The sequence below is a fragment of the Euphorbia lathyris genome, chromosome 8, assembly GCF_963576675.1.
Source record: "Euphorbia lathyris chromosome 8, ddEupLath1.1, whole genome shotgun sequence".
Taxonomy (NCBI): domain Eukaryota; kingdom Viridiplantae; phylum Streptophyta; class Magnoliopsida; order Malpighiales; family Euphorbiaceae; genus Euphorbia; species Euphorbia lathyris.
In genome coordinates, this window is record NC_088917.1 from 78,075,379 (window position 1) to 78,088,504 (window position 13,126).

The window sequence follows — 13,126 nt, forward strand, 5'->3', positions numbered from 1 at the left end:
TTCACGACCAGACTCGATTATAAAAATTATGAACAAACTCATGAAAAAACTCGATTATAATGTTCATGAACACGCTTGTGAGCAAGCTTGGTTTGATTTCTTTTCAATAATAATATTTTCATGAAAGAGGAAAGCTAAAACAACGTAGTTTTGTGGAAACTTTAGTTTTTTTTTTTTTTTAGATAACAGACAGAACCGAAAAAAAGCAAGAACAAACAGCAATAGAACCGAAAAAAAAATCAAGAAGCCAGAAGTCTCAAACAGGGCATGCCTGCACGATCTTCATAAAGAAGAGGAGATAACAAGACAGGAGCTGTCGGAAGCTTTAGTTTTATACATTTAAAAACTATGTCATTTTGTGTTTCAAAAAAAAAACTATGTCATTTTGTGTTAAAAAAATTTCAAATCAATATAATTAATGAAAATAATTAATGAGTTTCTTGCGAGCAAAGTTCATGAACTGAATTAATGAACTGTTCACGAGCAAAACTCGTGAACGGACCCGTTAATAAGCTTATGAATAGCCCGTGATCAACTCACGAACAAAATATCGAGTTCAATCTCGTCAATTTTCTGACAAACCGAGTTTGAGCAAACCAAAACTCAATTCGGATTGACTCGATTATAGCGTAATGAAGATATTGATAGTTTAATGGAGTTTTTAATATTCAATATTTAAATTTGTTAAGTAAAATTAAAATGTGAAATGTTTGAAGTTATTGATTTTTTTTTAAATTGGAATTGGAAGTTTTTGACTTAATAGAACAATTTGCATACAAGGGATTTGAAACTCAGAAAATTCAAGACAATCGGATGTTATTAAGAGCGTTTTGGGATAAAAAGAGCGGTTTTGATCAATTTTAGAGGTTTGACCACCGAAACCGCTGATTGAAGTGTTTGATGGAGAGATGTTTGAGAGAGAGTTTTGGGATGAAAACGCTAATTTAAGGAGCTTTTTCAATTAGGCGTTTTGCAATATTAAAATTAATGGACTTCAAAAAAAACATACATTGTTTTACATTTTTTCTTTGGAAAAATATTACTATTAAAATAATCGGACCAATCTTACTTCTGAGTGTGTTCATAATGTTACAATCGAGCTTGCTTATGAGTTGTTCATGAACCGATAATCGAGTATGCTCGCAAACTTTCAAGTTGAACTTTGCCGTGCTCAAGCTCGACTCGTTTATAAATCGAGATTCAAGCTTTTATCGAGCCGAATACCGAGCCGCTCGACTCATTTACAATAAAATAAATTTAAAATCAATTTCTTTTTTTTTTTATGAATTTAGCCTTTATTCCTACAATTTTTTTGATAATTACCTTTATTCCTACAAAAAGAATTTAAATATTGTCAAAGAAACTTTTTTTTAATTGTCACTCCAAATGTAATTTGAGATTATTCTATTGCTTAATTAACTAATATTTTTTTTTTTGAAGAAATTAACTAATATTTTTTTTTTGGTGAACATTAACTAATATTTTTACTTAAAAAAAAACTAATATTTTGGTTTAAAAAAATAAAATAAAATAATTAATGAACTAATTACAGTTGTTAAGCTTTGTTTATGTTCATCAAAGCACGTGATATACACAAAGGCGCTGCTTTTTCTGTTACATCCTCTTGAGAGCCAAATCTCTCTTACTTTTCATTTCCAATTCAAAGAAAATTCATCAAACCCTAACGAATTATTCCCCTAATCCAATTCATTTCTGTTTCCCTTCACCATGGCGGAGGAGTATGGTAGTGGTAGTGTTGGTGGAGGATCGGAGACAACCGGCAGATTGGCTTCTATGGACTCTTTGGAGTCCCGGTGGGTCTTTCAAGATGACGATGATTCTGTGATTGACGATGAGGACGATGACGACTACGACGGAAGCGGTCATCTCCACCGTGCTGGTGTTGATTCCGAAGACGAAGACGATAATGCCGAGCAACGTCTGATCCGTACTGGTCCTCGCATTGATTCCTTTGATGTTGAAGCCCTTGAGGTCCCTGGTGCTCATCGTAATGACTATGAGGTGTGTAGCTCGAGCTCTCTTTCTGCATTCCATATGTGTTTTCTGTTTTTTTTTTTTTTTTTTTTTTGAGCTATTGTTATGCTTCCTCGGCATCCTTTCAGTTGACGCGAGTATTGTTGATATTTTAATTTCAATTTGATCGCTGTCTGGATTTTAGAGTTTGATACATACAACTGTTAACTGCTTAGTGAGTATGGCATGAGTTAGTTCGGGTTACCATCGTTATTTAATGAGCTAGAGCCAGGTTTGGGTCCTCAAGTTGGAAATTGTCCTTCTAAGCTATTTAAAATATGACAAAACTTTAATCACTTATCTATTGTGGATTCAATGGACTTTAGATAGCTTTTATAGAGTAAAAGAGCGGTGTAAATGTGCTTAAAAATGAGTTAGTTCGGGTTATCATCGTTATTCTATGTTGCATGGAAACTCTTCTTCACTAGCGTTTCGTGTCCATTTCTTTTCCGTTTCTGTTTCTTTAAACCATTTCCTAGCTAAATTTTCTTAGAGATAAAGTTTCATGGTTTCCGTTTCCATTTCCTTGCAACATAGTCGTTATTTAATGAGCTAGAGCCTGGTTTGGGTCCTTAAGTTGGCAGTTGTCCTTTTAAGGTATTTAAAATATGACAAAGCTTTAATCAGTTATCTATTGGTGGATTCAATGGACTTTAGATAGCTTTTATAGAGTAAAAGAGCCATGTAAATGCGCTTAAAAATGAGTGAGTGCGGGTTATCATAGTTATTTAATGAGCTTGAGCCCGGTTTGGGTCCTCAAGTTGGCAGTTGTCCTTCTAAGCTATTTAAAATATGACAAAGCTTTAATCACTTATCTATTGGTGGATTCAATGGACTTTAGATAGCTTTTATAGAGTAAAAGAGCGGTGTAAATGTGCTTAAAAATGTCCAAATCTGGTTTAATGGTTCAATTTTACGATTACTTCTCTTCTTTTGGGCAACACATTATGGGAAACCATTCTAAATTCCATTAGACCTTATCTTGGTGTATCTAAGTTGGAATCTGAAGTTTTTTTAGCCATTTTCTCGGAGATACTGTTTTCCTTAAAAGTAAAGTCACTTTGGTTATGGATTATTACGCAATGGAGGAGGATTTGGTGTGACACATTCGTGGATTGTATTCTTACGAATTCTTAAGTAAAGCTTTTCATAATTTTAGATGGAAGATAGGCTGCAATACAACTACATCATAATGTAGTTTCCCTTTATTGGATGTTAGGTTATAAGATAGATGGCACCATTGGAGTCTTAGCTGATGATCAAAGTAACTGATGTATTGGAACTCTGTATATGATGATTTTGATGTCTGCAATCAGAATTGGCATTTTGATTATTATGTGGATGTAAAGCCCATACAAAACTTCCTCACTAGTATGGATAGTTGTCAAATCGCGATTCGACTCGTGAATCGAAAGTCTCAATTTATGAATCGTGACTTGTGAATCGAATCGAATCGTAAGATTCGGTTCTAATCTTAATATTACAAAAAATAAAATATTAGTCTAGAAAATGCAATTTTAATTTAAAAAAGTCATGTAAACTAATTACTTAAAATTCAAATTCAAATCTAATGCAATCTTAAATAAAATTTATTTACAAATCATTCATCATCATCAAGGGATGTAAGTGTACTTTGTAAGTCCTTGACATCCACCATGGAAAAGAAAGAAGAAAGTTCGGAAAGAAAAGAAAGAAAGGTGGAAAAGGGTCATATTTGTGTATGTAAATGGAATCTTATATTTAATGGAACTGTACAGATTCCAAAAGACTTGATTGCTGCCATTTTTTTCTTCACATTCGAGAGAATTGTTAGAATTGGATGACTCGGACGATTTGGCCGATTCACCACCGATTCGTCCGATTCACCACCGATTCTGGACATTTCCGATTCTACCTATAGAGTCGACTCGAAATGGAGCCAACTCGACTCGAATCGTACGATTCGAATAGTGAATCATAGGATTCTAACAACTATTGTACATATGAACAAAAAGATGAATACCTAATTGCTTATTGTAACTACAAATTACATGCAGAACGATTCTTTTTTCTGTAACAATTACTTTTCATTCCAATTAATTGAAATAAATACTAGCTGAGTTTTATGGATATTTGATAGAGAAGTCCTATACTTCATTTACTGGAGCTTGTACCTGGTGGGAGCCTGAAAAACACTTGGTTTGCCAATAGTTTAATTAGGATAGTCTTGGAAAAACATGCTCCAGTGACTGGTAGGCTATCATTTAGCTTGCCTATAGTCAATTGTTATATTTTTCTGACCTGATTTTTTCTTTCTTATTATATGTGGGTTTCCCCTTGAACTTTTTCATGTAGTCTTTGGTGGGACATGTGGATTCTTTCTATGACTTATGATATTGTTGTTTAACATGTGTCTTTTGTCTCATACGTACTTTCTTATTATAAGTTTCCATGTTTTTATTGAGTGATATATATTTATTTGATACTTGTTCTAAGATTTCTAAAGGAAGCTTTATTTAATAACATGCATACATGGACTGTAAAACTGGTATTGCATGCAGGTTGCGAATGGAAAATAAGCTGTAATTTCAAGCTGTAATGGTTGTAAATACCTTTCACTGCAGGACTTCACTCTGGGGAGGAGAATTATACTTACTTTCCAGACACTTGGTATTGTCTTTGGTGATGTTGGAACAAGTCCATTGTATACCTTTGATGTAATGTTTACTAAAGCACCCATTAATGGAAAAGAAGATGTCCTTGGTGCATTATCGTTGGTGCTCTATACCCTAATCTTGATTCCCTTAATAAAATATGTCCTTGTTGTTCTTTGGGCCAATGATGATGGTGAAGGTATGCATTATCTTGTAAACCAACAATTTCTCTTACAGATAGTGCTACATTCATACTCTTTATCAATTTCTTTAATTATTGTAGGTGGGACGTTTGCTTTGTACTCACTGATTTGTAGGCATGCTAAGGTCAGTCTTCTCCCAAATCAACTTCCTTCAGATGCTCGTATATCAAGTTTCAGGCTCAAGGTTCCATCTCCCGAACTTGAAAGATCATTAAAAATCAAGGAAAGGCTTGAATCCTCGCCGACTTTGAAAAAGCTTCTTCTGATATTAGTGCTTGCTGGTACAGCAATGGTCATAGCTGTTGGGGCTGTTACTCCAGCAATGTCAGGTTTTTGTGCCTGCTTTTCTAAACCTTTTTTTCCTGCTTCAGATTGATTTAATTAATTGTGATTCAACAAGAGTTCCTTTTGCTCTATAGTTTAGAATATGTTTATATTATTATCTTTTTGTTCTGGATGTTCCTTGATGAGTTGGCTATATTGATCTTGATGCAGTAATGTCCGCTGTCGGTGGTCTAACAGTTGGTGTGTCTGCAATTGAAGAAGGTAGTTCTGTTAGTAGTTAATTAATTGAAACTCATGTGTTTCTTCTGTTATATAATTATATTACTTTCCTGCTTTAATCAGAATTCTTTTCTTAACTTCTGAGTTAGGGATTTCTTTAAAGGTCTGATGTTTGGACATTGTAAACTATCACTGATGGCAGGATCAGATCCCAATTCATGTTTCTTTCATATCACTAAGCATTTGTTTGTTTTTGTGTATGTTCTGTCTTTTCTAAGGGGTTGGGGGGAGCATCTCCTAGTCCTAATTAACTTGAGTTACGGAAACTTTGATAAGATGCATTTTGATTTACTTAAGATTCTAAGTAGAAACGATTTGCAGCTTTCCTCCATGTTGCTCTTCTATCTACCATAGTAACAACTTAACAAGATAAGATGAATAAAACAAAAAGTTGAAAGAAGGGAAGGCCTGATTTAACCAAGAAACACCTGTGACAATGGTAAAAGATGCTATAGATTATGCAATTCTTAAACTACATCTGAATCCTGTTTATGTTACCCTAACTGAACTAGTTATATTCCTGCAGAACATAGGGCCTAGTATTTAGAAGTATCCTGAATTTGTTTTTGCAGTCATTTTCACGTGTTAATGAGTGGAGTACCATGTTCAGCATGAAAGGGAATCTGATCCTGGTATGCTATTTTTAATGGATAATTTTAACATGAATGAACAATTTTTTAGGTATTAATTTCTGTGTATTTTAAGTTTTTGTTCTTGTATTTACTTAGTATTTGGAATGTTTAGTGTTGAAAGAAACTAGACAAATTCTTTTTTTTTTTTTTTTTTTTTGTTGTATGATCCACAAGTACAACGTGCTGCTTAAATACGCCAGATTAGGTGCAACCTCAGTAATTTATTTGTTGTATGTTCGTTTTGTTTATTGGGTGGCCATTTGGATTAGTTGCTGCAAATAGTGCCAGGTATGATTATATATGGCCAATAACTCCATGTGAGAAATCATATTAGCTAAATATTGCATTTCTTCAGTTATTTGTATTTATCGGAAACTGAATATAGCTATTTGAAAGTTTCAATTGCGGTAAGTCAAGTGTATTGTGAAATTAATTAGTGTTACAATCTTTTTCTTTTGGTGCAGAGCAAGTGATGATGATTTCAGTTGCCTTTCTTGTAATTTTGTTCAGTGTACAGAAGTTTGGAACGAGTAAAGTGGGGCTTGGTGTGGGTCCTGCTTTATTCATATGGTTTTGTTCTCTTGCGGGTATAGGCATTTATAACCTTGTTAAATATGACACCAGTGTCTTGAAGGCATTTAATCCTATTCACATCTATTTCTTCTTCAAGCGGAACTCTAGTAAGGCTTGGCATGCACTTGGCGGTTGTCTTCTATGTGTGGCAGGTAATAGACTAATAGGACCAGTACTTTTTTGGGAATACAATTATTATTATTTTTTTTTAGTATGGTGGAAATGGAATGTACTTGTGCAGCTTGCTATTGGAGCTATCTTTCTAATTGATTTTACCAAGCACATATAAACATTAGTCTCTGTTGATAGACCAAATTTTCTGGTGCGGAGAACTGCTATAATTCAAACCTAGTTAACCTTACAACTATATTAAGCATTCTAGAACAGTTAGTCATGATGTTGAATGAGTTTTGGTAGCGTTGGACCAATGGCTGGTGGAGAATAAATGATGTCCATGAAAGGATGAATTGGAACTTGGGGTGGGGTGGTGGGGGTGGTAGTATAAAATCAGAGAATTGAAATTTTGCTTTTGGTATTACCAGTCTAACCAGCCCGATATTTTAATTTAGAGGACACAAATTTCAAATTTATTATAACCATCCATCTACAGTTCAGTTGCATGGTTGTCAACTGTCAGATTTAAGGTGCTAAAGTAATGAAATAAGGGATGTGAAAGGCTTCTGTTCATCTGTTGGTTATTGGGGACTGAACCTGATCTAAATATTGGGTTCCAGGTAGGATGCTGCTTGACATTCCAATGTGTGGTTTTCATAAAGCTTGACTCTCTCACTGTGGAAGCATTGTTTCTGCAATAGTGATAAAAATATTCATCATGATAGAATTGGATATGCAGCATACAATACTAATGTGTTGTGGATAATAGTTTTGCTGCTGATGGTTTTGTTGTTGTTAGATATTAGTATTTTTGTGTCGCACTTTCTGTTTCGGTTGTTGCTGATTTCTCTTTTTTTTTTTTTTTTTTTTTTTTGCAAGGTTCTGAGGCAATGTTTGCAGATCTTTGCTACTTCTCTGTTAGATCAATCCAGGTAAGGAAGCAAGACACCACAATTTTCCTATAATGAATTTGCTACTCTCTCCCTCTTTCTCTCATGTGCTTGTTTCTTATAAAATTTTCATTTAATGTCAGAATCAGATAGCATACTGAGCTTTTATTCTCATTTGTTCATTTCTAGATTTCTGATTTATTTAATAGTGGTCATTTGCAGCTCACATTTGTATTTCTCGTATTACCTTGCCTTTTGTTGGGGTATTTGGGTCAAGCTGCATACTTGATGGACCACCATACAGGAGATTTGGCTGAGCAAGCATTTTTTTCATCAATTCCAAGTAAGATGCGTTCTTTACTGCTTAAAATGATAATTTGTACCAATATTATGCTTGTCATTATTCTATCACGCAGTCTTTTTTTCCAGAGAGAAAATTTCAACATTCATTTTTATGGTTTGAATCATCTTATGTGTTGATTCTGTTGAAATTTGGTCTGTGTCTGCAGGTGGTGCCTTCTGGCCTGTCTTTCTCATTGCTAATGTAGCTGCATTAATTGCCAGTCGTGCGATGACTACAGCCACTTTTTCTTGTATAAAACAATCAACAGCTCTTGGTTGTTTTCCCCGACTTAAAATCATTCATACTTCTCGAAAATTCATGGGTCAGATTTATATTCCTGTTATAAACTGGTTTTTGCTAGTTGTCTGCCTGCTGTTCGTCTGCTCTATCTCAAGCACTACTGAGATGGGAAATGCATATGGTAACTCTTGTTTCCTTGATGTAGTTGAATAATTGAGCTTCCAAATTGATCAATATTGTTTTCTTGTTGAATCTTTATAGAACCCTCTATTTGAGGTATGGTTGGTAGGTTCAAAGTTTGACTAAACAAATGACGAACTTACCTTTTAGAAAGTAGCAAAGACAAAAAATTGAGAAAGAGGAAAACAACTTAATGCTTCTTAAGCCATAGGCCATTTTAATTGATCATCTTGTAGTTGGAACATTTCTCGCATCTGTTTTCTTTTTCCATCCATCAATGGAGCTATGCTTTCAAGATATGTAACCTTCTTCGTGAATTTAGAAGGCCAAGGGAAAGGTCAACCAGGTAGTGTGTAAAGAACATGTCATTCATAGAAGCAAAGATGCTATTTTGCTGTCTAGTATCCAATGAACACTTAAGAGCTACAGTTTAATTTGACTTTGTGTTCATATGCATCCATGAGAACAAATTGAATGAGATGTTAATGGGTAAATTACCTTGTTAACCTCCGTATATATTCCAGGTTTTTCGCCTTAAATAGATTTTTCTTTGCCTTATACTTTGAGAAACGAATTTCACAAACCTAGTGTTAGTTTTACTAAGAGTATTTTTTTTTATCCTTTTGAATTTTAAAATTTTAAATGATATCATAAAGTTCTGTTCTTACTAGTGCCCAAGATTAGCGATTGCTATGATTTGAATCCAATATTTTTGGCAACCAATTGCTTTCTCATTCTTGAGTACAAATCAATGCCCATTTTTCACTGTTGCCCGTTGTCTTAGTTCTGATCGGAAGCATGGTTTCATCCACTAATTTCAGAGTTCTGTGTTGAAGTATATAAGAGACTGAAATTATATTTTCCTCACATTACCCTGGGGTAGTTTTTGTCCTTAATTTGTCAAGTATTCATGACTTTTTTTTTTCAATGAAACCTTAGCTTCATGATGGTCAAGGAGAGTTACGCAACTTTGGAAAACTAGAGTATAAGGTTTAAGAAAAATGATCATATCAATTTCTTGGACTGGTTCATAATTTAACTATGTTACACGATGATACATTTTCTTTTGTATCGAAGTCAACAATGTTTGTTGTAGACCTTTTGCAACAGTTGTGGGCGAGGATGCATTTTGCCCTACTTGGCATTGAACTTATATATGGGAATTGCTTTGGTTTTATATTATTATTTAATTTCTTGGGCTGTATCTGGTTTTCATTGAAGTGATGGTTTTTCTTGTTTCTTATGTGGTAAACAATGTATAAATTAGTAACAATCTGCTCTATCATGTGAATGGAAATGGCTGACTTACTATTCTTAGTTGAGAAATTACGTCTCATGAATTTTTTAGAGCAACTTTACTTGACTATCTTGTAACAATTGACAGTTCTGATTTTGATTTGTTTTCACAGGTATTGCTGAGATTGGGGTGATGATGATGACAACAATTTTAGTAACTCTCGTTATGCTTCTTATATGGCAGATTAACATCATTATCGTCCTGAGTTTTGTGGTTATTTTCCTAGGGATAGAATTGGCTTTTCTATCTTCAGTTTTAGCTGCTGTGGTAGACGGAAGTTGGATTATATTGGTTTTCGCTGCAATAATGTTTTTTATAATGTACATCTGGAACTATGGGAGCAAGCTGAAGTACGAAACTGAAGTTAAGCAAAAGCTTTCAATGGATTTAATGCGGGAATTAGGCCCCAATCTCGGGACAATCAGAGCCCCAGGCATTGGTTTGCTTTATAATGAACTAGCAAAGGGAGTACCAGCAATTTTTGGCCATTTTCTGACCACTCTCCCCGCAATCCACTCAATGATAATATTTGTTTGTATTAAGTATGTTCCAGTTCCGCTTGTACCTCAAAGTGAAAGGTTTCTTTTCCGGCGTGTTTGTCCTAAAGGCTACCACATATTTCGGTGTATTGCCAGGTAACTTGCTTGATCTGTAAATTGGAACTGTTAAGTGCTTAATATGTTTTCCTTGACAGTCATTGCTTTGCTCCATATGAGATTTGGAACCAACATTCCTTGTGTCCAAACATACTTAACACGATTTAACCAATTCTTGAAAGCAAAAACCTGTATTTAGGTGCAAAGCAGATGTGATTCTAGATGTTATGATAATGTCAAACTAAGGGTGACAATTCGGGTTATCGTGTCAAAATCGTGTCATGTTTCCTATATGTTCCATATGATTATATGTGATATAAAATACAAGAAAAATGATACTCCTGTCAATCGTTTTCGTGTCAGTCGGGTTGCCTCTGTAGTACATCGTGTTGTCGTGTCAGAAATTGCCACCTCTATAGTCAAACTGATGATTTCAGAATGACCTTAGCAAATTGACGCTTAAAATATTAGGTTGATTATCATTTATATGTTAGTTATTGATGGTGACATTTAATGTATGGCTTTATTTCACAAGATCGTAGTTGAAAATAGAGGTACTAAATAAACCGAATAGGAGAACTTATGAAAAGAGAGACCTCTCGCTTTCCACTGCTTGGCAACATTTTTATTTCAAGTAGACGTATAAATGAGGACTAGGTGTGGTATTTGTATATATTAATGTTGTTTTGTTAATTTATATAGGCCTAATACGTCCCTAGCCCCCCAAATTTGTCCAGAAAAGTCTAATGACCTCTCCAAGCTTAAAAACGACCAATTAACCGCTTGAAATTGCTTAAAGTGATGTGATTAACGTGACAGGTATGGCTACAAGGATGTTCGGAAAGAGAATCACCAAACATTTGAACAGCTGCTAATTGAGAGCCTCGAGAAGTACATTCGTCGAGAAGCCCAAGAACGGTCATTAGAGAGTGATGGGGATGATGACATAGATACTGAGGATGAGTCGTCCAATACAAGACTTCTAATAGCTCCGAATGGAAGTGTTTACTCACTTGGTGTGCCTCTTCTATCTGATTTCAGAGACACGAGTAATCCCATTTCTGAAGCAAGCACTTCAGGGGAGGTTAAGCCGGAGACATTTGATGCAGAGCAAAGCCTCGAGAGAGAGCTATCCTTTATTCGTAAGGCTAAAGAATCCGGTGTGGTTTATCTTCTCGGTCATGGAGATATCAGAGCAAGGAAAGATTCCTGGTTTATAAAGAAGTTAATTATAAACTACTTCTATGCTTTTTTGAGAAAAAACTGCAGAAGAGGGATTGCAAATTTGAGTGTTCCCCACTCGCATCTCATGCAGGTCGGCATGACATACATGGTTTGACAGGTAAATTTTTCGACCAAAATAAGGCGAGTTAAATCGGTTTTCACACTCGTTTTGATGCATGCAACTGCTGTTAAATTGGAAATTGCATCGATGAGTTCGATACAATTGACACGAGTTGCACCATTTCTTGAAGCCTTGGCATTTGTACGAGCCGACTCGTCTAACAGTTCACACTTGAAAACCAGAAAGTTTTGTAGTAGCGTTTTGATCGTTGGGTTGCCTTTTGATGATATAAACTTTGATTTTTTTTACAGATGCATACTAAATCAACCCTTGTAATTAACATTTGATTTGAATGTGATTCTTGTCGTAAAGAAAACTCATACTTTTTAAATTGTTTTTGATCTTGAAAAGGAAATTTTTAATGTTTTGGTCAAGTTATTTATCATGTGGATTCACTTTGAATGTGTGTCAAAGTGAATGGATTTCAAAACTCTTAGTGCACATCCATTAAATAATATTTAAGTACTAGTAGCATTCTCGGTAAAAATTCGATCTACTCTGTTTATAAACGAATCGAGTTTGAGCATGATGAAACTCGGCTCGGTTCGAAAACTCACGAGTAGATTCAGATAGGCTTGAACAAGCTTACCAATAAACTTATGAATAATTATAATCTTTATGAACAGACTCGATTCAATTTTTATTATAGTATAATTATTATTTTTTAAATGGGGAAAATATAAAACTACAATGATTTTATATGAAATTTTAGTTTTATATGTTTTAAAACTATGTAATATTGCTACTCCCTCCATTTCAAAATAATTGTCACTTTTGATCAAATTTTTCCATTTCATATTATTTGTCAGGTTTAGTTTCCAATGCAACTTTTTCCTATTTTACCCCTATTAATGAGCTTAATATTAATTACACTTTTTGCTATTTTAAGTTTTCAATGTATGGAGAGAGGTTCAATTTAATGAGATACACAAAAAATGATAATTATTAATGAAAAGAGAGAGGGTATTCTAGTCCATGTTGCATAAATTTAATGCAAATCAATCATTTACTTAATGTGTGCTTTGGTCAAATGTGACAATTATTTTGAAATGGAGGGAGTATTATTCTATTAGGTGAGCTTGTTCACAAACACAATGGACGAGCAATAAGTGAATTGTTTGTTTATTTATTCACGAGCTTTGTCTATAAATATAATTAATGAATTGTTAAAGAGTAAATTTTCTTAGCTGAAATGATTGATCGGCTTGAGCTTTGATTGTTATTACGTGAATGTCTTAATTATAATGTTATTGAAAAATGAATCACTTCGTTGGTTATAGTGTAATCCACATTAAATGCAGAAATAGACTTGCAAAAAATTAAGGGTAAAGTTCAAATAAAACTCCTGTGGTTTCACTAATTTTCATATAAAGGACTGTGGTTTACTTTTTGTCAAAACAAGGATTGAGGTTTCAAACTTGGTTTAATGCTATTAAAACCATCTTTAACGACTGGAAAATGAAAATTTTCAAGAATTAAAGT

General features: G+C 34.2%; 1 protein-coding gene across 2 annotated transcripts; it reads left to right on the top strand.

Moving 5' to 3' along the window:
* The first annotated feature begins 1,598 nt into the window (after window positions 1-1,598).
* Window positions 1,599-11,977, top strand: LOC136203652 (potassium transporter 7-like). 2 transcript variants are annotated; one of them, XM_065994855.1, is made up of 10 exons: window positions 1,599-2,022; window positions 4,638-4,866; window positions 4,951-5,199; window positions 5,366-5,416; window positions 6,531-6,791; window positions 7,633-7,685; window positions 7,866-7,986; window positions 8,153-8,407; window positions 9,816-10,338; window positions 11,119-11,977. In XM_065994855.1, the coding sequence occupies exons 1-10, from the start codon at window positions 1,729-1,731 to the stop codon at window positions 11,636-11,638; spliced, it is 2,556 nt and encodes an 851-aa protein (XP_065850927.1). In that variant the 5' UTR covers window positions 1,599-1,728; the 3' UTR covers window positions 11,639-11,977. The 2 variants fall into 2 exon arrangements, with proteins under 2 accessions (XP_065850927.1, XP_065850928.1); XM_065994856.1 differs by having other exon boundaries at window positions 1,887-2,022; window positions 4,575-4,866.
* Window positions 11,978-13,126: the final 1,149 nt, after the last annotated feature.

Bases quoted from the DNA above. Each gene is read 5' to 3' on its own strand.
- LOC136203652 (XM_065994855.1), top strand. From the start codon at position 1,729: ATGGCGGAGGAGTATGGTAGTGGTAGTGTTGGTGGAGGATCGGAGACA. The intron at 7,987-8,152 runs GTAAGATGCGTT...CTGTGTCTGCAG, and splicing joins ATTTTTTTCATCAATTCCAA to GTGGTGCCTTCTGGCCTGTC. The intron at 8,408-9,815 runs GTAACTCTTGTT...TTGTTTTCACAG, and splicing joins TGAGATGGGAAATGCATATG to GTATTGCTGAGATTGGGGTG.